At 44.6% G+C, this 27,007-nt stretch overlaps 1 protein-coding gene across 3 annotated transcripts in view; it reads left to right on the top strand.

Moving 5' to 3' along the window:
- Positions 1 to 3,619, top strand: part of NOL10 (nucleolar protein 10) — a gene marked incomplete at its 5' end in the record, with an annotated part of 52,274 nt that extends 48,655 nt beyond the window's left edge. For all 3 annotated transcript variants that reach the window (XM_081998029.1, XM_081998031.1, XM_081998030.1), the window contains one exon: positions 3,263 to 3,619. In XM_081998029.1, coding sequence (XP_081854155.1) covers positions 3,263 to 3,382 — 120 coding nt within the window. In that variant the 3' untranslated portion in view covers positions 3,383 to 3,619. The remainder of the gene's footprint in view (positions 1 to 3,262) is intronic.
- Positions 3,620 to 27,007: the final 23,388 nt, after the last annotated feature.

Raw genomic sequence — 27,007 nt, forward strand, 5'->3', positions numbered from 1 at the left:
ATGTCCCTCTTCAGTTCTTTATAAGCTGCCAACTCTTCTGCCTCTTGCCAAGAGAATGAAAGCCTCCGGTAGTACTCTGTGTGTTTATCCCCTTATAACTCAGGCAGCACTCATAAAATCTTATGTTCCGGTGGAAAATACTGGCTTCCATCTTTTACTAGTTTACTTGCAGACATACAGTCAGAAGCTTGTGACCTCACCTGACTTCTGTGCCAGGACTGATCAGATCTTGGTGGTCTGCAGGTCCAAATGCAATCAGGATGCTATAGGTGACAGGCTTTCTCTTGGTTGATAATACTGCTAGCTCTCAGCATGATAAAAACAGAACTCCTAACCACCTTTGTCATTGAACTTGTGTAACGCAGATCACGAGAATGAGCTTTGGTCCTGTTCTACTTGCCAAATTCCATTTGAAGTGTGTAGTTGACTGCTGCCTATCTACCTTTCCTAAAGGGTTTTGATTTCCCATCCTAAGGAATTTTGTAGATCACAGGCAGGTTATTACTTTATAATGTGGGCAGAGTTAAATGCATGTGTGCAGCTGCTACTGCTGTAGAACACTGGGGATTTTTTGCTAGAAAATTGCTTTAGAACTGAGGAAAGGACACATTATAAAAGCTGAAGACCAATATTAATTGATACTTGAGCTGACAAAATGTACTTCGGTTAAAACTGGGTTTCCGCAGGTAAGCCTCTTTGCTATAACACATTTCTTCTTACCAGTGGTCAAATATTATTCTCACCGGGAAAACTGCTGTCACAAGAATAGCTAAGTAGTTCTTTGATTGTTACATTGGGTATGCCTGAAATTTTTTTTTAAATAACCAAATTTATTGGACTGTTTCTACCTTATTTGCTTTACCTGATTATTGTCTGTTTGCAGATGTCCTTTTTCATCTTTTTTTGATGCCCGTATTGCTGGAATTTTAAAATGTGTTGACTGTAGAATAAGTCACAGATTCTTCTGCAGTGCTGCGTAGGTTAACCATTCTGGGGATTTTACCAACTGCTGTTACTGATATGTTAGTGTCTTGAAGCTAATTAAATGGGCTTTGCAGGGCTTCAAAAGTACAGTCTTTTTTTAGAATAGCTTTAACTTGGAAAGCACAAAGCCACAAGTTTTCTTGCAATTGGTGGTGAACAATGAGTGATCACCTTTTGCAAACAGTTTTGTGAAGATTTGGGAGTAAGGTGGAGGAAGACAGATACAGCGATGGTTCAGAATGACATTTTTCACTCGATTCTATCAGATATTCTATAGCTTTGAGGGTTTTTTTAATTATGTTGCTGCTAAGGTATATGGATTTTCTTCTGACTGTTAACTGATGTTGCTTTATTGAATTACGTATGTTATGCTCATTTGCATTAAAAAGATTTTTCTTTTAATTAGACTTCTAAAAATAACACCTCTACAGTGGAGATCTTTTCTCCTATCAACAGAGTAGCAAGGCTTACATGTCTTCTCTCAAATAAACAGACCTTGTGTATATATTCTGAAGTCCCAGGGAATGGAGCAGGGAGAGCTAGGAAGAAGTCATGCTTTGTCTTGACGCTCCTTTTCAGAGGATGAAGAGATGAAGTTGGAAAGCCAAAAAAGGGTTTTTAGTGTTACTGTCATCATCAGCTTCTGCTTTGTGATGCCCTTTCCTTAAAGTGCAGATGTATTTAGGAGTAGGTAGGAAGATTAGTGTGGGAGAGAATTGTGCTTCCATGGGATTGGTATCACTCGACCTTAGGAGTCAGTGGAATTGAGACTGAACTTGGCTGCTACAGTGATGGTATGTTAGCAGCCTCCCAAATGCCCAACAACCACTGACAGATCCAGTGATGACATTGTTTGTCATTGATATTTCACAGTTTAGTTTTCAGGGGATTTTAGTATGGTTTCTCTAGTGTGGGATTCTGTTTTTCAATTTCAACATTCTTCATCATAGCAAATAGATACAACAAAATAGCAGGGTTTCTAAAATACCTGAAGTACTTACATTACTAGGGAGGTAGAGAGGATATTTAAAAAAACAAAAAAAAACCAACAAAAAACAAAAACCCAACAAACCAAAGCTTCAGATGCAAATCAAGGTCATTCAATTTCAGTATATAGTGGTAGCAGTCAACATTATATTAGATATGTTTCCCAAGACCGTTTCAGATGAAGTCTGGAGACAGCGAGAAACTAGTTACGTTTTCACATAGTGAGTTTCTTGTTTCCCTGCTTGCAGTGGAAACGGGAGTCAATATATTAACTTCAACAACTAAAGACCACCATTTATTACCATGATACTGGTATGAGCTTATTGCTACATTAGGCAAATTCGTTCATCTCGCCTCAGCCAAAATGTTGTCTGTGCAAATCTCTAGTGTAAATTTAAGTGGTACTTTAATGGGAGATTCAGGAAGAGATGGGCTGCTGATTATAGAATTAGGTGCAGTGGGGATACAGCTGCATATTGGGTAATTTTGTCATGCTGTTAATGCATTTATCCTGTGCAGCTGTTGAAATTGCTCTAATTGCTGGGGTATTTTATAGCATGGACTGTTGCCTGAGCTTGGCTAGTTCAAGTCTGCTAGTTCCAGTTTAAGCTTAGTTTGAAGACAAGCCTTAGTCTTCCAAAGAAAATAGTAGTTTATGGCTGTAAGAGCCATTTCATCGATGTGGTATGTAAATTAAACCCTTTCAGCGTGTTTTTGATGGAGAGAAAGAATATTAATACGAGCATGTGCCACAGAAGCAGAGATTTTGAATTATTTCCCTGTGGAAGGTCTTTCTAGAATTGCATACGGCATATCAAAAGCTTTCAAGAACCTCTAAGAACACTTTTTGGAAAACCTGTATGTTTCAGCAAATTTAACTAATTCTGTCTTTTTAAAATGCATTGTTCAAATATTAAATGTGGTAATACTAGTTAGCCAAAGTAGATACTAAATAGCCTCAAAATGTGCTCTACCTTCTTAAGGGCATTAAAACTTAAATTCTGGAGTGTAATTTTACAGTTGATTGTTAGACTTTGTTTTTCATCTGAAATACAGATTTTATTCACTTTTTTTCAATATCTTAAATGTTTCCTCTGAATTATGTGAAATGATAATGCCTAGGGATACTCTGAATCAAGAGTTACGGTATAAGACAAGATAGCATGGGACCATTTACAGTAATGTTTCCAGATTTCCCTAATGTAATTCTGACTTTATATATAGATACTTGAACAATGAGGTGATGTGTAAGTTTACAAGAACCTGAGTCTACTTTGTTTTAATATTCCAGTCTGAGCAGCAGAAGAAACAGCAGGAAGCTGAGAAACGGCATCGTCAAGAGAGGAGAACTCTTAGGCGTTCTGCTAGTCATCTCAAGAGCAAACGTGGAAGAGGACGACTGTTTCATTGATTTATGTTATTTTTTTTAAAGAAACTTTTATCTCGTTTTTCTTTTGAAAAAGGGACTTTTTCAAATTGGGACATAATACCAATGTATTTGTATATTGATTCACTGATGAACATAAAAACCAGAACTTGCTAAACCCTGTGTTAATTATTGAAAAGTTTATGAAAGTAAAACTATTGACCAAAGGACAGTACAAGTATGGTGTGTTTATAAGCTCCAGTGTGAACTGTATTTGTGCAGAAATCACCAGCAACTGGTTATTTTGTAACCCTGGGTATTTTCTATATAAGAATTTACATATACAATGAGGCTGCCTGTCTCTTATTTAACTAGAGTGCTGTGGGGTTTTGCTTTCTGAAATTTTTGTGACTGCTTAGAAGATCAAGGGTAAGTTATTTTGTTTAAAAACTTACCTGTACAAGGGCACAACAGATTTTTCATTTCTGGTTCTTGAAGGATGACACACAATTGTCTTTTTGAAAAACTGACTTTGGTTTTGTATTCTTGGGTTGCCATAGTAGCCAGGAGGCGGTACAAGTGGTCATCATGAGGGCAGTTAAGAATGCCTGATCTAAGTTCCTCTAAGTTGCTCTGTAAGGAAACCTCTCTTGCCACACCAGTGTACAAAGGGGAATCTCAGAAGGATGGTCTTATTAAGTTAAATTTTGTGAATATGGCCTTTACTCAGAATCCTTAGGACCAAGTTTAATATGTTTTGGTAAGCCAGACAGGGTTTAACATAGATCAAGTGGTATATGTTCACATAACAAGCATATTAAGGCCATGCCAGTAGCTTCCTATTCTTCAAAAAGTTAGTTTAGTTAAATAACTTAAGAAACTAGAACCTACGTTAAGGAAATGATTGATTCTTTTCTATGACTGCTTCTTGATTCCCAACGGAATGCTTGTTGCTAACCAGCATACAGCATCTTTTCTTGATTTTATTTTTTTTAATCTTCAAACCCATTACTTAAGTAGTTCACTAAAGAAAGAAGTTAATTTTTACCTTTGCTCCTAAAGGAGCTTTGTTTATTGCTTTTCAAAAGGGTTTATAAATTGTCTTTTTGCTAAATCCAAGAAACTGTGAACTTTGGATCCAACAAGAATCAGTGAATCTCTGCGTCACTGTAAATCTCTTTAAGAGACTTGGAGGTTCATAAGTGTTTTGCTTTATAAACCAGACAGGTTATTAATCTATTAATCTCCTGGACAGTATTTACAGTAAATTTTTTTTAGTTATTTCAGTAAAAACCCTGGTTTCTTATAGCCTGATGCTTTTTTCTTTTTTTTGGTGGTAGAATAGTCAGTCACATGGTTAAATTTATTTTCTTTTCCCTGATTTCATTTTATCTGCTTTAATTCCTTGCTTCTGTTTTTAATTTTATTGTTTCCTCTAATTTAAAAATGCCTTTTGCACCTGGCATTTTCATCTTTAAAACCTACATTGTCATCATCACCTCTCTGTCCTTGCATTCAATTAAAGGATGAGCCTCTCAATACCTGGTTTATACCTCTAGCTGTCAAATTTCTGCATTGCCCATAAGATGCTTGTGCTTTCTATTTAACACAGAACTATCTAGTATTCCAATGTCAGTCTCTCACATGCTGTGTATCAAGAAGTACCATTATTACTTCTCTCTAGCCACTGAGAAAATGTAATGCAGTTGTGATTGCTCCAGGATATGTCCCTCTTCTTGGAGTCTTGTCTTTTGGTAATGTTCAAGCCTTTGAAATCCAAGTACGATGACAAGTTAAAGTTTGTACTAGTGCAACAGTTTTCCCCTGGAGCATTGTGTTATTGCTTAGAAATCATCTGCTTGCAATTCAGGTGCGTTTGCTTCACATACATGGCTGTACTGAGCATTGAGAGCTTAATCGTGGAAACCTGCCACCATTCTGGTTGATAGAGGGAAGATTGGGGCTTAGGGAGACAGAACTGGCACTGTAAGAACAGGAGTTAGGAGGAGTTTGCTCCTTCTCATGGTAGGCCCAAATCCCATTATGTTTGTTCAAGAGCTAGAGGTGCATTTATGGTTTAAGGCATCCTTATTCAGCAATAATGTTGGCTGTCAAGAGCAGTAAAAAGAAACAACAACATGCAGTTGATCTGCAGGGTAGTAGTGAACTGAGTTTGAAATGGTTAACTTTCAGCTTAAAAAAACAAACCCTGTATTTCTTTTGAGATTGTCCTGACTGACACTGGTTTACGTCAGTGTATGTTTTGTTTTTCATGCACTTACAGAGTACCTCATTATGGTAATATTGATCATGTATATAGGTTGGAGCCTCTATGATTAAAAGAACATACTTCATACTGTTAGAGAAAAGGCACATGCAAACTTTGCTTAACACAGTGTTTATTTCGTATAAAGGATATTTGGGATACACTTTAAATGGCATTTAGATATACTAGGCATAACAAGGGAGATACCTGGAAAGATAGGACTGTGACTGTGATCTGAATATTATAGAAAGTCAGTATGGAAACTGGAGGATGAGTTTGATGCACTTTTAGTAGCTTATGTTGATCAGAAGGTACTCTACAATAGTCCCTGCTGTTTGGGGTTGCAGGCAAAGCCCCCAGTGCTTTGGAAAATGTGATGTATTTTTATGTGCAATGTATATAAACTCTGTATATAATACGGCTATAATAAGGCTATTACAGAAGTGTGAATAATAGATATGAGCTATTCTGGAGAGCAGTCCTAGAAGATTGGAAGTCACAGATAGCATTTGTGAATGAGAACATTAGAGTTGGCTCAAGAATCTGAATATTTATGAATGGCATGTGTAACAACCAGTTGTGATGTGCCCCTCCAAGGAGGAAGACTACTGCGCTGCAAACTTGTCTGCTTGTCTTTGTCCAGGAACACTGGCATTGCGGATGTTTCTTCATTCAACAGTGGTGGTGTTTGTGCACTGGGTTGCTCAGGGCTTGCATGAGATCACGGTGGAATAGGGCATTTGTGTAAGCTGAAGAAGAGGCAGTGCTGTGCAGTCTCCATCTCAGCTATGACTGAATCTGTGGTCTACTACATAACCAATGGCTCATGTACATTTTGAAGGACCAGAGAATTAACCAAAACCAGGCCTGTAGTGCCAAAGGTGTTTTCCTGCTGTGGTCATATTCCTGAAGGAAGGACACATCATTCTAATACAGGCAGAGGGATACCCAGCATGTTCTCTAACATAGGAAGACAGTATATAATTTTAAAATTCATACATTAATTGAACCAGTATTTAATGTCATGCAACTTTTTCCCATGAACCAGCAGCTGGTTAGAATCAGTGGTACCCAGAAAAGTGGATTTCCTAGCCTTGATCTGACTATTAAATGTTTGAGAGAGGGTGGTGGTCTTGACATGTTCACCTCAGTCAGGAGAAGTGTTAGATGTTTGTGTTTTGCTAACGGTGAGGCATGGTTCTTCAGCGTGTCCAGCGCTGGAACTCTAGAACACAAGTGAGCAGCAAGGGTAGGCAGCTCTATGAGGGAAAGCAGGTTGGTAGTTTAGGGTGATAAGTCAGGCAAGGGCAGTGACCTCCCTGACAGGAGGTACAGTCCTGCAGTTATCAAACAAGAAGAGCAGTAGGGTGACAGCAATGAGGTTCAACTAACAGACCAGACAGGTAAGTCACAGAATCGCAGAATCACTAAGGTTGGAAAGGACCTTCAAGATTATCAAGTCTAACCATTAACCCAAAGCCACCATGCCCCCTAAAGCATGTCCTTAAGCACCACATCCACATGTTTTTTGAATACTTCCAGAGATGGTGACTCCACCAGCTCCCTGGGCAGCCTGTTCCAATGCTTGACCACCCTCTCCGTGAAGAAATTTTTCCTAATATCCAATCTAATCTCTTCCAATCTAATATCCTGCCCTGGTGCAACTTGAGGCCATTTCCTCTCATCCTATCACTAGTTACTTGGGAGAAGAGACCAACACTCACTTCACCACAACCCCCTTTCAGGTAGTTGTAGAGAGGGATAAGGTCTCCCCTCAGCCTCCTCTTCCCCAGACTGAACAACCCCAGTTCCCTCAGCCGCTCCTCATAAGGCTTGTGCTACAGACCCCTCACCAGCTTTGTTGCCCTTCTCTGGACACGCTCAAGCACCTCAGCAACCTTCTTTTAGTGAGGGACCCAAAACTGAACACAGGACTTGAGGTGTGGCCTCACCAGCGCCGAGTACAGGGGCACAATCACTTCCCTACTCCTGCTGGCCACACTCTTTCTGATACAGGCCTTCTCGGCCACCTGGGCACACTGCCACTCATATTCAGCTGGCTGTCAACCAGCACCCCCAGGTCCTTTTCTGCTGGGCAGCTCTCCAGCCACTCCTCCCCAAGCCTGTAGCATGGGGTTGTTGTGACCGAAGTGCAGGACCTGGCACTTGGCCTTATTAAACCCCACACAGTTGACCTCGGCCCATCGATCCAGCCTGTCCAGATCCCTCTGCAGAGCCCTCCTATCCTCCAGCAGATCAACACTCCCACGCAACTTGGTGTCATCTGCAAACTTACTGAGGGAGCACTCAATCCCCTCATCCAGATCATCTATAAAGATATTAAAGAAGACCAGCCCCAGAACTGAGCCCTGGGGAACACCGCTTGTGACCGGCCGCCAGCCGGATTTAACGCCGTTCACCACAACTCTGGGCTCGGCCATCCAGCCAGTTCTTTACCCAGCGAAGAGTAAACCTGTCTAAGCCACGAGCCGCCAGTTTCTGCAGGAGAATGCTGTGGGAGACGCTGTCAAAGGCTTTACTAAAGTCCAGGTAGACAACATCCACAGCCTTCCCCTCATCCACTAGGCAGGTCACCTGGTCATAGGAGGAGATCAGGTTGGTCAAGCAGGACCTGACTTTCACGAACCCATGCTGACTGGGCATGATCCCTTGGTTGTCCTTCATATGTGCCGTGAGCACTCTCAAAATGAACCGTTCCCTGATCTTTCCAGGTACGGAGGTCAGGCTGACAGGCCTGTAGTTCTGTGGATCCTCCTTCCAGCCTTTCTTGTAGATGGGCGTCACATTGGCAAGCCTCCAGTCTTCTGGGACCTCCCCTGTTAACCAGGACTGTGCATAAATGATGGAGAGTGGATTGGCAAGCTCCTCTGCCAGCTCTCTCTGTACTCTTGGGTGGAAGTCTAATGACTCTTGGCAAATTTGCCAACAACACCAAACTGGTGGCGTGGTCGACACGCTGGAGGGAAGGGAAACCATCTAGAGGGACCTTGACAGGCTTGAGAGGTGGGCCCATGCAGACCTCATGAAGTTCAACAAGGCCAAGTGCAAGGTCCTGCAGATGGGTCAAGCCAATCCCAAACACAAATACAGGCTGAGTAGAGAATGGATTGAGAGCAGCCTTGCCGAGAAGTTCTTGGGGCTGGTTGAGAGAAGCTCAATGTGACCCAGCAACGTGCACTTGCAACCCTGAAGGTCAACCGTATCCTGGGCTGCATCCAAAGCAGCGTGGCCAGCAGGTCAAGGGAGGTGATTCTGTCCCTCTACTCCGCTCTGGTGAGACACCACCTGGAGCCCTGTGTCCAGCTCTGGAGCCCTCAGCACAGGAAAGACGTGGACCTGTTGGAGCAGGGACAGGACAGGCTGAGAGAGTTGGGGTTGTTCAGCCTGGAGGAGAGAAGAGAGCGAGTACCTGAAGGGGGCCTACAATGAAGCTGGAGAGGGACTTTTTGCAAAGGCAAGTAGTGACAGTACAAAGGGTAACGGTTTTAAACTGAAAGAGGGCAGACTTAGTTTAGGTATAAGGAAGAAATTTTTCACTGTGAGGGTGGTGAGGCACTGACACAGGTTGCCCAGAGAAGTTGTGGGTGCCCCATCCCTGGAACCATTCAAGGCCAGGTTGGATGGGGCTCGGAGCAACCTGGTCTAGTGGAAGGTGTCTTGGAACTAGGTGATCTTTAAGGTTGGTTCCTTCCAAACCATTCTGTGATTCTATGACAAGGCAGGTCCAAGGTGAAGTGAGCAGGTCAGTATCTGTGAGGTACTTGGACAGGCATGGGTGTTGGGATCACCCTGCAAAGGCTTGACCTTAAGAAGGAGCTGTGGCATTGAGAAGCTGGTAAACAACAAAGGAGGAAGTAGAAGCATGGGATATTTTTGTGAGCGGCCAAGGGGAGGTACTGGAGCAGAAGAAGGAAGGAGAATGGTTAGAGAAGAGCGCGTGGACACCTGGAGGCAGCCAATCCTGACTGCGTGAGAAGTGCATGGACTGTGTGCGGTAACCAATCAGGACACACTTTGTGGCGCGTGAGAGAGCTGTAACTGTGTAAAAGGCAGACACCTGTAGCAATAAAGGTCTTTGGCCTGAATCCTCGCCAGAGCCCGTGCCTTAATACTCCACACATGGGTACACCTGCAGCGTAGCTTAGGTGAGGACTCAGGGTGGTGCGGCTCCCAAGCAAAGCAGGGGCAGGCCTCTGGCAAGGCTGTTCAGAGGTCTTTCTCACACCTCTTCTCACAGCAGTCTGGTTCCCAGTTGTTTGGCAATGCTGTTGCCAGCACTGGCTTTCAGCACAGACAGCCAAACCCTTGGCAAGGTGGGGGAGAAGTAGAGGAGCCTTAAGGTCCCACATAGGGACCTGGCGTGAACCATGTGTAGATTCTTGAGATTGATAAAGCAGGTTAAGGTCCTTGAACAGCTCTCTGGGGGAAGATTTGAGAGTTTCAGTAAAAGCTGACATATTAATGCAACATCATTGCAACCAATTAGCTTCATAATGCAACCAAAGCAGGCATTTCTTAGAATCACAGAATCATTAAGGTTGGAAAAGACCTTTAAGATCATCAAGTCCAACCATCAATCCAACACCACCATGCCCACTAGGTATCAGCCTGATTACATCAACCTTTTCTCAGTCAACAGTACTTCATTTTCTGTACTGCGGGAATCAGTATTGATCCAGTATTGCCATTCCTAGAAGCTGAGCAGCTGCTGGGATCCTTTTTGACATTTAAGGTTCATACTCTAAGGTAAGAGTGGCTAGATGCTGTAGTTTCGTGGAAACCATGATTGTTTCATACGTATGAGAATGTAGTGATGAGAATCAGTTTAAAAACTCCCTATAAATAGATGTACAAATAGTGGTTAGATGTGAGTGAAATACTAGTGAGACAGAGAAAAGACCTGGATCTGATGTGTCACCTATACTTCCGTACTTTCTTACTCCACAAGTAATATAGTTTACTTCAGTTTACTTACTATTAGTCATTGAACAAACTATTTATGTAATGTTCTTTCCAAAATGCTATTACCGTGCCAACAAGCATGCTGTGTCCCTGTGGCTGGTACAATTGTCTGAAATGGAGAGCATCCATCAGTTTATACAAAACACTGAAAGAATTTACAGTACCACACTGCTGTTTTTAACATCTGAACAAAACAGTGAAATATGATTTTAAATATTCCCCTTCATAAATAGGAAGTGTGTGTAAAATGTGTATACCATTTTTATACTCATGGGGTTCATTTATGTATGGAGCTTAAAGTAGGTGTGATTTGAGATTGCCAGCTTCAGGAAGGAAGGAGGGTGTAACAGTTTTCAAATTACTCCGTCTTCCTTTGTAGTAGCCTTTTATATTTTTGTTCTCCATGTTTCCAGATGGGAAAATGAGTAATAGACTTGAATTCAAGGAAGAAAGGACCAACTTTCAGCTGCAGAAGGACAGTGAAGCAGTACAACAGCATACCTGGGGACGTTGTGCAATGTCCACCAGAAGAATTGTGATGTCAGATGAAACATCTGCAGAAACTCCACAAGCGTAGTGGAGCCTGCCTTGAGGAGGAGGAATGGATTCATGAACTTTAGAGGACCCTTCCAGCCCAATGACTCTCTGAATGGTTGTAGGGCATAAAAAAGAGGCATGCAGCATTAATCGACTGGAGTAATTTTCCCCCTTTGTCCCATCCTTCAACTGAATCACTCACTAGTTTTATCTTTTTATCTCTTTCATAAGGATTAAATACTTTTTTTGGCTTGTTTCCATAGCTAATATATTTTGTCTGATCTTGGGAAGTATGGGGTTTTTAAGATGAATGAAAGCACATGAATCTATTAATAAACTTTAGCTCTTGATCGTTATCTCTGTGTTTCAAAGCACATTTGACTCAACAACTGACTCTTTGTGACGAACACGAAGAAGTAGTCCTATTCTATTACCAAAATGAACAATTTATAGTACAGCCGGCAGAAAATAATCAGATTAATCAGACCTTGTAGTTTACACACCCAGAGGAAAAAGAATTCCCGCATTTTAAAGACTCTGTTAGATGGATAACTTTAAACCTTGCGATGTGGTTCATAAGTCATTCTGTCTATAGAACTGGGAATTGCTAATTTCTACACTGTGTTAGTTTAACCCCAGCCAGCAGCTAAGCACCACCCAGCCACTTGCTCACTCCCCGCCACAGCAGGATGGGGGAGAGAATCAGAAGAGTAAAAGTGAGAAAACTTGTGGGCTGAGATAAAGACAGTTTAATAGGTAAACAAAAGCCGCGCACACAAGCAAAGCAAAACAAGGAATTCATTCACCACTTCCCATGGGCAGGCAGGTGTTCAGCCATCTCCGGAGAAGCAGAGCTCCATCATGCATGATGGTTATTTGAGAAGACTAACGCCATCACTCTGAACATCCCTCCCTTCCTTCTTTCCCCAGTTTTATAAGCTAAGCATGATTTCATAAGGTACGGAATATCCCTTTGGCCAGCCTGGGTCAGCTGTCCCAGCTGTGTCCCCTCCCAGCTTCTTGTGCACACCCAGCCTTCTTGCTGGTGGAGTGAGGAGATGTGAGGAGCAGAAAAGGCCTTGACTCTGTGTAATCACTGCTCAGCAATCATAGAATAGTTTGTGTTGGAAGGGACTGTTAAAGGTCATCTATTCCAAGCTCCCTGCAATGAGCAGGGACATTTTCAACTAGATCAGGTTGCTCAGAGCCCCATCCAACCTGACCTGGAATGTTTCCAGGGATGGGGCATCTACCACCTCTCTGGGCAACCTGGGCCAGAGTTTCACCACCCTCATGGTGAAAAATTTCTTCCTTAGATCTAGTCGAAATCTGCCCTCTTTTAGTTTAAAACCATTACCCCTCATCCTGTGGCAACAGGCCTGGCTAAAAAGTCTGTCCCCATCTTTCTTAGAAGCGCCCTCGAAGTACTGGAAGGCTGCAAGAAGGTCTCCCTGGAGCCTTCTCTTCTCCAGGCTGAACAAGCCCAACTCTCTCAGCCTGTCCTCACAGCAGAGATGATCCATCCCTCTGATCATTGTTGTGGCCTCCTCTGGACCCCCTCCAACAGGTCCATGTCTTTCCTGTGCTGAGGGCTCCAGAGCTGGACACAGGACTCCAGATGGGGTCTCACCAGAGCAGAGTAGAGGGGCAGAATCCCCTCCCTCAACCTGCTGGCCACACTGCTTTGGATGCAGCCCAGGATGTGGTTGGCCTTGTGGGCTGCGAGCGCACATTGCCGGTTCATGTCCAGCTTTTCACCCACCAGTACCCCCAAGTCCTTCTCGGCAGGGTTGCTCTCTATCCCTTCATCCCACAGCCTGTATTGTTACTGGGGCTTGACCTGATCCAGGTGCAGGACCCTGCACTTGGCCTTGTTGAACCTCATGAGGTTCACATGGGCCCATGCCTTTAGCTTGTCCAGGTCCATCTGGATGGCATCCCATCCCTCAGGCGTGTCAATTGCACTACTCACTTGTCCAGTTCTATCATCTCTGCAGTTTGCTGGGTTTCATCAACATTCTTTCTCCCTTAATCTGGGTGATTTTTACTGTAGTAACATTGATATTGCATATGGCAACCATAGTAGTGATGACATACAGTATTATATAGCAATTAACTTCATACAATTCAAATGATTGGCTATTCTCACCTAAAATTAAATCCCCTTGAGGTACATATTGGACGTCCCCATTCTTTCACATCACCCACCAAGTGCACCTGGGTCCTTGAGCAAAAGCATCCTACAAATGGGTTTGCCTTTGCCTGAGGTAGGAATAACTCAGACTGTCTTCCCCAGCATGTTTTTTATGTGCACCAGGGGGACTTTATTCCCTTCTACAGTATGTAAAAGTTTTGACTGGGCACGGCCAGCTCAGTTGGCAGATCCCCGAGTGTTGATTAACTAGGTGGTTTTTGCTAAATGTGTATCCCAGTGTTTGAATATCCCACCACCCATTGCTCTCAGTGTAGTCTTTAACAGATCATTGTATCTTTTGAATTTTCCCAGAAGCTGGTACATGATAGGGCATGTGATATACTCACTCAGTGCCGTGCTCTTTGGCCCAGGTGTCTATGAGTCTCTGAGGTTGTTTCAGAAATTAGTCCATTTGTCTGACTCAGTTATTTTGGGGGTGCCATGTCACCATAAAACTTGTTTTTTCAAGGCCCAGGATAGTGTTCCGGGCAGTTGCATGGGGCACGGGATATGATTCCAGCCATCTGGTGGTTGCTTCCACCATGGTAAGCACATAGCGCTTGCTCACCCCTTGATCACGAGCCCGTCGATACGTTGCATCTGTTCCCTGATGGCCTGAGGTGTCATGGGCCCAGCGAGCTATAAATAATTCACCTTTATGTTGCCAGTCATACTTTTACAACCAGGTTCACTACCCAAGCAGCAATATCTTGCCATAGTTCAGCAGCCCAGATGGGCTTGGCTCTGTGCTGCCAGTTTCTTTGCTTCTATTGTCGTAGCCCCCCTCCCCAGAGTATTTGCCACCATACATGGATCAGTATAAAGTACTGGCCATTTTTCTTGTTCAGCAATATCTAAAGCCGCCTGTATGGCTTTCACCTCTGAAAACTGACTCAATTTACCTTGTCCTTCAGCAGCTCCTGTGATTCGTTGTGCAGGACTCCATACGGCAGCCTTCCACCACCAATGCTTTCCCACAACACACCAGGACCCATCAGTGAACAGGGCATATTGCTTGTCATTTTCTGGTAGTCTATTATACAGTGGGGTCTCTTCAGCACGTGTCACCTCCTCCTCTGGCGATATTCTGGAATCTTTGCCTTCCAGCCAGTCCATGGTCACTTCCAAGATTCCTGGGTGACTGGGGTTTCCTATTCGAGTCCATTGTGTGGTAAGTGGAAACCACTTACTCCAGGTAGCATCAGTTGCATGACGTGTAGAGGGGACCCTCCCTTTGAACATCCAGCCCAGCACCAGCAGTCGGGGTGCCAGGAGGAGCTGCGCTTCAGTACCAACCACTTCCAAAACAGCTTGAGCCCCTTCATATGCTGCCAATATCTCTGTTTCAGTTGCAGTATAGCGGGACTCAGACCCAACTCCAAAACCCTAAGGATTGACCTCAGGTCTCTTCTGGTGCCTTCTGCCAGATAGAGCCATTCTCCCCAGCTACCGTGTAGAGCACATCTTTAACATCTTGTCCTGCCCAGACTGGCCCAAGGGCCACTGCGTGAACTATCTCCTGTTTAGTTTGTTCAAAGGCTTGTCGTTGCTCAGGGCCCCATTTGAAATTGTTCTTCTTACGGTTCACTTGGTAGAGAGGGCTTACAGACTGTAATTTGGAACATGTGTTTTCCAAAAACCCACAACACCTAAGAAACCTGGTGTTTCCTTTTTTTCTAGTTGGTGGCTGTTATTTTGTTGATCACATCCTTTGGGATTTGGCAATGTCCATCTTGCCATTTTATTCCTAAAAACTGGATCTCCTGTGCAGGAGAGATGGTGCAGGTCTCTCATGAGAGAGACCTTATTTTGGTTTTTGGTAAAACCGTCTTTCAGAAGAATTTGAATTATTTTCTTCCCTTTCTCGAAAACTTCTTCTGCTGTGTTGCCCCAGATGATGATCTCATTGATATATTGCAGATGCTCTGGAGCTTCACCCTGTTCCAGTGCAGTCTGTATCAGCCCATGGCAAATGGTAGGGCTGTGTTTCCACCCCTGGGGCAGTCGATTCCAGGTGTAATGGACACCCCTCCAAGTGAAAGCAGACTGTGGCCTGCACTCTGCCGCCAAAGGGATTGAGAAAAATGCGTTAGCAATATCAGTGGTGACGTACCACTCGGCTGCCTTTGATTCCAGTTCCTACTGAAGTTCTAGCATGTCCGGCACAGCGCTCAGTGGCGGCGTGACTTCATTCAGGCCATGATAGTCTACTGTCAGTCTCCACTCTCCATTAGACTTTCGCACTGGTCATATGGGGCTGTTAAAGGGTGAGTGAGTCTTGCCGATCACTCCTTGGCTCTCCAGCCGACAAACCAGCTCATGGATGGGGATCAGGGAGTCTCTGTTGGTGCGATATTGCCGCTGGTGCACTGCTGTGGTAGCGATTGGCACCCGTTGTTCTTTGACCCTCAGCAACCCCACCACAGAAGGGTCCTCTGAGAGACCAGGCAAGGTGGACAGCTGTTTAATTTCTTCCGTCTCCAAGGCAGCTACACCAAAAGCCCACCGGTACCCTTTTGGGTCCTTGAAATACCCTCTCCTGAGGTAGTCTATGCCCAGGATGCACAGAGCCTCTAGGCCAGCCACAATGGGGTGCTTCTGCCACTCATTCCCAGTTAGGCTCACTTCAGCCTCCAGCACAGCCAGCTGTTGGGATCGCCCATCACTCCAGAAATACAGATGGGTTCTGCCCCTTTATAGCTTGATGGCATCAGGGTACATTGTGCACCGGTGTCCACTGGAGCCTTATACTCCTGTGGGTCTGATGTGTCAGGCCATCGAATCCACACAGTCCAATAAACCCGGTTGTCCCCTTCCTCCACCTGGCTGGAGCCAGGGCCCCTCTAGTCCTAGTCATAGTATTTGCTACTCTCTTCTAACTACAAATCAGAAGTCCCTCTACTAAGATCAGAAGTAAGATCATCCCTTCTACTCTGTCTGGGGAACTCCCACTGGAAACTGGAGCAGAAATTTTCCTGGAAAAACCTTCTTTTGCGGTTGTTTTTCCTTGCAACTCACGTACCCATGCCTCTAGGGTCGAGGTAGATTTTCCATCCCGCTTCCTCATGTCCTCTCTGTGATCATGCAGATAAAACCACAGGGTGGCCCGTGGTGTGTACCCACTATATCCTCTCTCTTGAGCAGAGGAACAATTACTCCTAATAGCTGAGATACTGGTCCATACAGGTGAGGATGAGGACATGGCCTCTTTGAATTGCTGGAAGTCCCGGGACAGTTTCTTGGACAGTTTCTCCACAGCCGAGATGCAGGCCTGGAGGGAGGAAGAGAGACTTTCTTCGTCTTGCCGGAGCTGGCCAGCTGTAGTGCGTGTCGCAGGGGCTGGAATGACCGCAGTGCCTGTCGGTTTGTCGTCAGATCCAGAGACCTTCTCCTCCCCTGGAGGGTACTGAGTAGTGTTGAACAGGGCTCGGTAGGCGTGGGCCAGGCCCCAGCACGCCACAGTGCTTTGTGTCTCTCTGGAATTGCCAGGATGACAGCGTACTTTTTCCAAATATTTTACTAGTTTTTCAGGATTCTGCACTTGTTCAGCGGTGAAGTTCCAAAGCACTGGAGGTGCCCACTCTCCTAGGTACTTGCCCATACTATCCCACACACCCCGCCACTCGTAACTATCCAGCCTCGGGGCAGACCTCTGGATGGTTTTCTTAAATAGTTGATTAAAATTAAACAAGACCTGCAACACATTCAAGAGAGATAGCAATAGAACATGCTGGTTTGTACATCACAAGGATATTCAAAATTCTCAAGAGCTATTGTAACTAGCCTGAGGGAGAAGGGGAAGGTGAAGGAGCGGGAGAAAGTGTCCACTCTTGTCTCCCCCATAGACTGGCTCTCTGAGGAGAAAAGGTAAAAAGTGTAATTATTAATAGTTTCCGAGAGATGGTTCCCGAAGTTTGGAGATGATGGCAATGCTGAGTACAAATACCAGATTAGTTTCACAGCCAGTAATTTTATCATATCATAAACCAGTGCTACACAGTAGCAAATTGATAACCTTAATCCAGACCCCAGAGATGATAAACAGCACAACAGGGAGCATATACAGCAATTAAGGTGTTACCTAATACAACCCTGAGAACAAACACAAAAACTCTGAAAGCAAATAAATCAACATTGTGACCAGTGACTATTAAAGTAATGTAATGAATGCTTATAAAAAATTTGTTTTAACACACTCTGGTCAGGTCTGTCGTTATGTCAACCCTTTGAGCCCCACGTTGTGCCAGAAAGGACTCTCGCATCCTGCTGGGGAGTAAGCAAGCGGTTGTGTGGTGCTTAGTTGCTGCCTGGGGTTAAACCATGACACACACCCATTCCCCCACCTATAATTTAGGCATTCTCTCTCTGCCCCGTTCCTCTCTCTGATGACTCTGCTTGTGTTAAGTGCATTTTAGTATCGCTTCCTTCTTCCTCTGTTTTTTAATTTGGCCCAGATCCTTGATCCACATGCAGCCTAGTGGCAAATTTCTATGGATAATATGTCACACGTTACCCTGTGTTTGTACTGTAAGTGGCATTTCTGTACAAAATGTTTATGAACATCCTATGGTACAGACTAGTTTACACACTGATTTCTGTACAAGTGAATGAAAACTGCAGTGACTGTAAGTCACCCATACTAGTATAAATACAGAAATGTATCTCTCTGTTGCTGACCATGTTTTTCAGGATCTCATTTTCTGTTCTTTGTTTGGTTAGTGTTTTAAACTGTGGTGCATGTGCAAGGAGTGAAGATCAACCCTAAGCATGTTCAGAAAGGAGTAATTTTTCTTTTACTGTTTGAAAGAAATAATTGCAGAGATAAATGTTGCATTTTCTTGGACAGTTACATTCAGTTAGACTTTAAGTACAATAATTTTACAGCAAGATCAAATAAGAGTTTAAAACACTATAGTTCCCAGTGTGGTCATGCATTACAAGTGACATTTGGGTCAGCTTACCTATGAAGGCAAGTCCTTGTTCCCATTTAATTCTTCATTGAGTGGGGCAAAAGTGAAAATCCCATTTTCTCATTAAAGAGAAAACGAGGCAGTTGAACTGGGAAATACCAGCCCAGCCCTAATCAAAATTTATACTCCAAATTCCTGGAACCACCCTTCCTTTCCCTACAGCGTTTTCTGCCAAAGCTGCTCTGTCTCTCCTGCTTATTATCCCTTGTTTTAACATCTGGCTATTTCTTGTCGGGTGCCTATCTCTACACTCCAGTTTTTCTATTAATATCAGGATCTATAGTACAAATTTCTACAGGTATAGCACACATTTGAGAATGAGCACTAAAATGGTAATAGTAGTTGGGTTGTGTATAGGCAGATTTTGAGCAGAATGGATTTGTATGAACTTGGAGATGTGGAGAGGTGTGACATCAAAGTGCATGGTGGGGGTTTGAAGAGCTGACGCACTCCTGTGCACATCGTTGGTGATAGGCGGGGGGGAACGTTGCTTTAGCCCCCCAAAATTCCACTCTTTCTTATTGCTCTGTGTGCATCTGTACCGCTGTGCTAGCGCTACTTCAGTTAGGGTCTGGGTGTTTTTGGTGGGGTGGTTGTGTTTTATAGTTTTTTCAAGGCTTTTACTACTGCACTGGTACAATTGCACACACGCAATTACATTACTTTATGTACAATTACATAAAAGGTTCAACTTTCAATAGCATTAAAATTGCATACCTTCTGACTTCAGTAACGAATATTATGTCCATTCCATTTACCAACATTTCTTCTCTAAATATAGTTCCTTATGTATTTTAACCTTTGTAGTATTGCAACTTTATATCACAAGCGAAGTACATATGGTAGGGGTCATAAAAGACCACATGCTTACCTGTAAGGATTTAATTATTTTATGCAAATGATAATGTTGTGAAAAGTAATTATCTTGTCTATTAGGATTTTGCTGATATTCTTGTAAACTGAATCAAAAAGGAAGTTTGCAACACTCCCATCATAAGTACTGTGCTTTTCTCCTTTCCCAGCTGTAAACGGGAGATTGCCCAATGGGACTATGACACTGTTGCACTGAAAATATGAGGCAATGTTTTAAACAGATCTCCACAGCAAATAAATACCCTCTATCTGAGGTATTTTAGGCAGGTTACAACAAATCACTTTTGCACAATGCCATGGAAACTACATTGCTGCAATTTAAATATTACTAGAAGCAGAACACAGGTGATAATGCTCCAGTGCTTAGGACAGGGTCTGACACACTTCAGTTTACGAGTATAGGCATGGGCAAGAATATTGTGTATAATATCCCACATATGCATGTAGCTGGAAACTGGTATCACTAAATTAACTGTAGTTTAGCCAGTTAAGGGAAGAAATTAGAAGTATTGATAAGTTTAGAGAAAGTTATTTTAGGAGATCTCGAAGGAGACGCTCCTTTATTTCCATGGTCAGTCTCTCAAACCATGGGAGGTTCCAGTCAAAACTGGAAGAAGATGGAAACTTATCCAGAGCAGAGATGAGGCACGAGTCTGCTTCAGGTATTCAGGAAACGCTTGACCCCCCTGGAATGGTAGGAATGAAAGCTGACTTCAGTGGTGGCATTTTGGATAGACGTAAGGGCAGGGCTGCTAGTATATAGTAGATATTTAATGTGACTGAACCAAGGGAGATTTTACACGCAAGTGGAGAGAACACTTCACCTCAGGGTGAAGAAGATGAAATAACCAAACAGTCAAGGCATGCAGCTCCTTCTCACCACTCTAAGGATCTCTCTTAGCTTCCCTTATTATATGATGTGTACATGATGTCTGCTGAAGAAATTTCTAGAGAATAATGCCTAACAGTGGATGTCTGTCTTTGCCTCTAGGGATACTTACATGCTTCCTCTTAATCACAGAAAAGTAATTGACCTTTCATGTCAGTTAAGATGTACTATTTCCCATTGCCTCTGAAGATCTGGGGAAGCAGAACTCCTTCCTTCAGAGAGGCCAGCACTCCTCATGAAATTAGAGGAATTTCTCATGGAAAGAGATAATTTGGAAAAAAAGTAACTGTCCAGTAAGGTAGTCAGTAGAGCAGCTGGGAAGGAAAGGAGAGAGGAGAGGTGGAAAATCATTTGAGAACTGGCTAAATGTTTCTCTTAAAACACTTTCCAACAGAGAAAAGAGCTCATCAATGTAAATGTCAAATTTTCGAAAGCTGAAACCAATCTGCTCTGGTTTGGGATTTTTTAGTGAAGACTTTCTAGCTTTTGATTTTACCACCATTTTCTCCTAGAGGGTACAGTCCTGTCCTGACCTGCTGGTTTCTTGTACTTCAGTGTCCTTTAAAAACTGGATTCCTCTATCCAGCATGACAAGATTACTAGAACTGGTCAGGTAGAAATAATAATGCAAGGTTTTTAAAACTTTTTTGTCTGGTTCCCCACTCCCCAACATCTGGAGTTATTGGGATTAGGTAATTGGGCACTATCTAATCACAATACCTGAGTCAATGAGTGCCCATGTGGAGCAGCAATCTGAAGTGCCTGCAGCTTGTGACCGCTGAAGTGCTGAGCTGTCTGAACCCTATCTATCTTCCCTTCCTTCTGGGTAGGCATGTTTTGATACTGACAGCATCAAGAAAGTGACCCACAGCATCTGTCGGCAACAGATTTCTCAGCCTCCTTTCAGCTGATGGAAAATGAATACTATTCAGAAGACAAAACAGTTATAGGAAGTTTGATAGACAACCTCTTCATTTCTTCAAGCTGTCTTTAGTGGTTAAGTCCTAACAGCAAACCAATTCCTGCACTAAGTAGGAATAGTGGGAATGAAAGTTATTTATGTTTTTTTTCCTAGTGTAGTTGGGATTTGGTGACAACTGATAGGAACTAAGTAAGTGGAAATAATTTCTTAATCACAGGAAGCTTTGGAGCTTCTGACTTTGAGACAACCCTACTTCTGGCTTACTTCATGCATCACTTCATCTATCTCACCACACTGAGTAACACATTTTAGGGCATCTAAACTAATACGTCAAGATATAAACCAGGCTGAAGAATTAGACGGGCTTAAGAATCTGTCATTGTGTAAGGTACTCGTATGGCAAATGAAATTCTACTGTATTAGACTGTGTAATTCCCATAGGTCAAAATTTCTGCCTCTTGGCTAAGGCAAGAATTCAGACTGGCCTCCCAGCTTGCTCAGAGTTCAAGGATCCTTGAATCTAAGAACACAGGCCTATCCCTGCTTTGACCACAGCTCAGAAATCTTCAGTGCAAGGCTGTCCTAAGATCTTGGCAATAGCCATTCTTCTAGCCTTCCCTCTACTGTGTGTTCTCTGAGCAATCTTCCTGTTCTTTCTTGAAAGCCTAATGTATAGAATCATAGAATCATACGATCATAAAATCATAGAATCTATAAATATCTTTAGTGTTTCACAGAGCTCCCTGTGCAGCCTAGGCTATGTTCCTCACCACTAAGCTGAAAAGCAATAGAGCCAAAACTGTCCATAGTAGATTTTATTTTCTTCCATAAATATTAAGGGTCTCTGAAAGAAAAAAAAAGCTGGCCACTGGGTTCAGAGAAGGGAGGACTAAGCCCTAAGGCAGAAAGACATAAATAAACAAGGGATGATAACGACTCTGAGGCATTTCAGTGTCAGTCTCTCAAAGCATCTGACGCAAATGCCTCAAAATAAAGAAAGAAATTTGAAAGCTACTTACACAGTTTTCTTTGAACACTTTTTTGCTTGTGGATTGCAAGCATTGAAAGAGGGAAATTCTGTTCTAGCAATGGGATCTCTTCTGTTTTTACCAGAGAAGCAGTGATGCTAGCTATGGTGACCATGCTCCAAATACCTCAATGACAGATCTGTAGTTCGGGTTGACTACCATGTGATTGATTGCTGAGAAACACTTATTTTTCTCTCAATTAAAAGTTCTTACGTTGGTTCATAAATAAAGCAGCCCAAAGGCAGGGAGTTAATTTGAACGACCAGTACTTCATAGAATCATAGAATCATAAAATAGTGTGGGTTGGAAGGGACTTTTAGAGATCATCTAGTCCAACCCCTCTGCAATGAGCAGGGACATCTTCAATTAGATCAGGTTCCTCAGACCCCCTTCCAACCTGACCTTGAGTGTTTCCAAGGATCTATGGGGCAGCTACCACCTCTCTGGGCAACCTGTGCCAAGGTTTCACCACCCTCATGGTGAAAAATTTCTTCCTTAGATCTAGTCGAAATCTGTCCTCTTTTAGTTTAAAACCATTATCCCTTGTCCTATTGCAACAGGCCCTGATAAATGTTTGTCCCCATCTTTCTTAGAAGCCCCCTTGAAGTACTGGAAGGCTGCAAGAAGGTCTCCCTGGAGCCTTCTCTTCTCCAGGCTGAACAACTCCAACTCTCAGCCTGTCCTCACAGCAGAGATGATCCATCCCTCTGAGCATTGTTCTGGCTCTCCTCTCAACCCGCTCCAACAGGTCCATGTCTTTCCTGTGCTGAGGGCTCCAGAGCTGGAGGCAGGACTCCAGGTGGGGTCTCACCAGAGCAGAGTAGAGGGGCAGAATGCCCTCCCTCAACCTGCTGGCCACGCTACTTTGGATGCAGCCCAGGACACAGTTGGCCTTCTGGGCTGTGAACACACATGGTCCAGCTTTTCATCCACCAGTACCCCCAAGTCCTTCTCGACAGGGCTGCTCTCAATCCCTTCATCCCCCAGCCTGTACTGATACTGGGGTTTGCCCTAACCTAGGTGCAGGACCCTGCACTTGGCCTTGTTGAACCTCATGAGGTTCACATGGGCCCATGCCTTTAGCTTGTCCAGGTCCATCTGGATGGCATCCTGTCCCTCAGACATGTCAACCGTACCACTCAGCTTGGTGTCGTCTGCAAACTTGCTGAGGGTGCACTCGATCCCACTATGTCATTGATGAAGATATTAAAGAGTACTTGTCCCAGTACGGACCCCTGAGGGACCACCGCTCACCACCAATCTCCATCTGGATGTTGAGTCATTGACCACTACCCTCTGGTTGTGACCATCCAACCAATTTCTCATCCACCCAACAGTCTACCAATGAATTCCAGATTTCTTCAATTGAGAGAGAAAGATGTTGTCGGGGACCATGTCAAAGTCCTTTCAGAAGTCCAGACAGATGACATCCACAGCTCTTCCCTTGTCCACTGATGCAGTTGCTCCATCATCCCTCTGCAGAGGGATCTGGACAGGCTCGATCGATGGGCAGAGGCCAACTGTATGAGGTTTAATAAGGCCAAGTGCAGGGTCCTGCACTTTGGCCACAACAACCCCATGCAATGCTACAGGCTTGGGGAGGAGTGGCTGGAGAGCAGCCCGGCGGAAAGGGACCTGGGGGTGCTGGTTGACAGCCGGCTGAATATGAGCCGGCAGTGTGCCCAGGTGGCCAAGAAGGCCAACAGTGTCCTGGCCTGTATCAGGAATAGTGTGGCCAGCAGGAGTAGCGAAGTGATTGTGCCCCTGTACTCGGCACTGGTGAGGCCGCACCTTGAATCCTGTGTTCAGTTTTGGGCCCCTCACTGCAAGAAGGGTGTTGAGGTGCTGGAGCGTGTCCAGAGAAGGGCAACGAAGCTGGTGAGGGGTCTGGAGCACAAGTCTTATGAGGAGCGGCTGAGGGAACTGGGGTTGTTTAGTCTGGAGAAGAGGAGGCTGAGGGGAGACCTTATCGCTCTCTACAACTACCTGAAAGGGGGTTGTGGCGATGAGGGTGTTGGTCTCTTCTCCCAAGTAACTAGTGATAGGACAAGAGGAAATGGCCTCAAGTTGCGCCAGGGGAGGTTTAGATTGGATATTAGGAAAAATTTCTTCACTGAGAGGGTGGTCAGGCATTGGAACAGGCTGCCCAGGGAGGTGGTGGAGTCGCCATCCCTGGAAGTGTTCAAAAAACGTGTGGATGTGGCGCTTCAGGACATGGTTTAGGGGACATGGTGGCGCTGGATTAATGGTTGGACTTGATGATCTTAAAGGTCCTTTCCAACCTAGTGATTCTGTGATTCTGTGATTCTGTGATCATAGAAGGCCACTAAGTTGGTCAGGCAGAGGTCAACTGTATGAGGTTTAATAAGGCCAAGCGTGGGGTCCTGCACTTTGGCCACAACAACCCCATGCAATGCTCCAGGCTTGGGGAGGAGTGGCTGGAGAGCTACCTGGCAGAAAGGGACCTGAGGGTGCTGGTTGACAGCTGGCCGGACATGAGCCAGCAGTGTGCCCAGGTGGCCAAGAAGGCCAACAGCATCCTGGCCTGTATCAGGAATAGTGTAGCCAGCAGAAGTAAGGAAGTGATCGTGCCCCTGTACTCTGCACTGGTGAGGCCGCACCTCGAATCCTGTGTTCAGTTTTGGGCCCCTCACTACAAGAAGGATGTTGAGGTGCTGGAGTGTGTCCAGAGAAGGGCAACGAAGCTGGTGAGGGGTCTGGAGCACAAGTCTTATGAGGAGCGGCTGAGGGAACTGGGGTTCTTTATCCTGGAGAAGAGGAGGCTGAGGGGAGACCTTATCCCTCTCTACAACTACATGAAAGGGGGTTGTGGCGACGAGTCAAAAAGGGAAACATTGCACCCATTCTTAAGAAGGGGAGAAAGGAGGACCCTGGGAACTACTGACCTGTCAGCCTCCCCTCTGTGCCTGGGAAGATCATGGAGCAGATTCTCCTAGAAGCTATGCTAAGGCACTGGAGGACAGGGAGATGATTGGAGACAGCCAGCATGACTTCACCAAGGGCAAGTCACAGAATCACAGAATCACAGAATCACTAGGTTGGAAAGGACCTTCAAGATCATCAAATCCAACCATCAACACAACACCACCATGCTCACTAAACCATGTCCTGAAGTGCCATGTCTACACGTTTTTTGAACACTTCCAATGATAGTCATCCCACCACCTCCCTGGGCAGCCCGTTCCAATGTTTGACCACTCTCTCTGTAAAGCAATTTTTCCTAATATCTAGTCTAAACCTCCCCTGGCACAATGTGAGGCCATTTCCTCTCGTCCTATCACTAGTTACTTGAGAGAAGAGACCAACACCCACCTCGCCACAACCCCCTTTCAGGTAGTTGTAGAGCACGATAAGGTCTCCCCTCAGTCTCCTCTTCTCCAGACTGAACAACCCCAGTTCCCTCAGCCGCTCCTCACAAAACTTGTTCTCCAGACCCTTCACCAGCTTCATTGCCTTATCAAACCTCAGTTTGATGCCTCCGCCCTTCCTTCCTCACCTGTACCTTCTGAACAGCCTGTAGTTGTTGCTAGTCGCACTCCAGTCATGGGATTCATCCCACCAAGTTTCTGTAATGGCAAACAGGTCATAGCTTTCTAGCAGCACAGTGACTTCCAGCTTCTCCTGTTTGTTGCCAATGCTGAGTGTGCATTGGTGTAGAGGCGCTTCAGCTGGGCTGTCGTCCATGTCACCTTCTTAGAGGAACCTCCTTTAGTTCCTCTGAGGTCTTTCTCTGGTGCAGCAGGCTGAGGGGCCTAACTAGCACCCCGTCCCTCTAACCTTGGTGTGTCATCCCACAGATTGTTGTGGGTCAGCCTGATATTATCCCCCTCCCACTTCGAGTCTAGTTTAAAGCCCTGTCAATGAGCCCCGCCAACTTGTGAGCAAAGACTCTCTTCCGCCTTTGAGAGAGGTTAATCCCATCTGATGCCAGCAAGCCAGGTGCCAGGTAGGCTGTCTCATCAAAAAACCTGAAATTGTGATGATGGCACCAGTCACGGAGCCATGCATTGATAGACTGGGCCCATCTGTTTCTTCCAGTGTCACTGCCTGCAGCTGGAAGGAGGTGGGAAAAAATAACCTGTGCTCCAGATTCCCATACCAACTGTCCCAAGGCCCTGAGGTCTCTTTCGATCACTCTTGGACTATGAGTTGCAGCTTTGTCTCCACCCACATGGAAGAGCAGCAGTGGGTAATAGTCCAAGGGCCACACAAGGCTAGGAAGTTTCCTAGTGATGTCCTTAACCCGGGCTCCAGGGAGGCAGCAGAATTCCCTAATTTCTATTGGCTCTCATGGATGCTGCTTACATTAATTGCAGGGAACACATTGCACAGGATGAACTTTTCTGGAATCATTTCTTAGATTTATTAAGCATAAGCTGACTTTCATCCCACACGCAGGGCTTTGAACTGTTGCTGAATAATTTCTCAATTCATTTTCTTCAGGCTTTTATTCCACCTGCAGGTCTTGTCTTTTCCACCTACACAGCCTCCAAAACAACAAGGTCAATCCTGCTGCTTTGACACAAGCAGTGCTCTCACTGACATCAAAGAAATTTTGCCTGTGTGTCCTGGTTTTGGCTGGGATAGAGTTAATTTTCTTCACAGTAACTAGTATGGGGCTGTGGTTTGGATTTGTGCTGAAAACAGTGCTGATAATACAGGGATGTTTTTGTTACTGCTGAGCAGTGCTTACACACAGTCAGGGCCTTTCCAGCTCCTCACACCAGCCCACCAGCGAGTAGGCTGGGGGTGCACAATAAGTTGGGAGAGGACACAGTGCGACAGCTGATGTCAACTGACCAAAGGGATATTCCAGACTATATGACGTCATGCTCAGCATCTAAAGCTGGGGGAAGAAGAAGCAAGGGGGGGACATTCGGAGTGATGGCGTTTGTCTTCCCAAGTAACCATTAGGTGTGACGGAGCCCTGCTTTCCTGGAGATGGCTGAACCCCTGCCTGCCCATGGGGAGTGGTGAATGAATTCCT

This window comes from Phaethon aethereus (genome assembly GCF_964289735.1).
Source record: "Phaethon aethereus genome assembly, chromosome: 3".
Taxonomy (NCBI): domain Eukaryota; kingdom Metazoa; phylum Chordata; class Aves; order Phaethontiformes; family Phaethontidae; genus Phaethon; species Phaethon aethereus.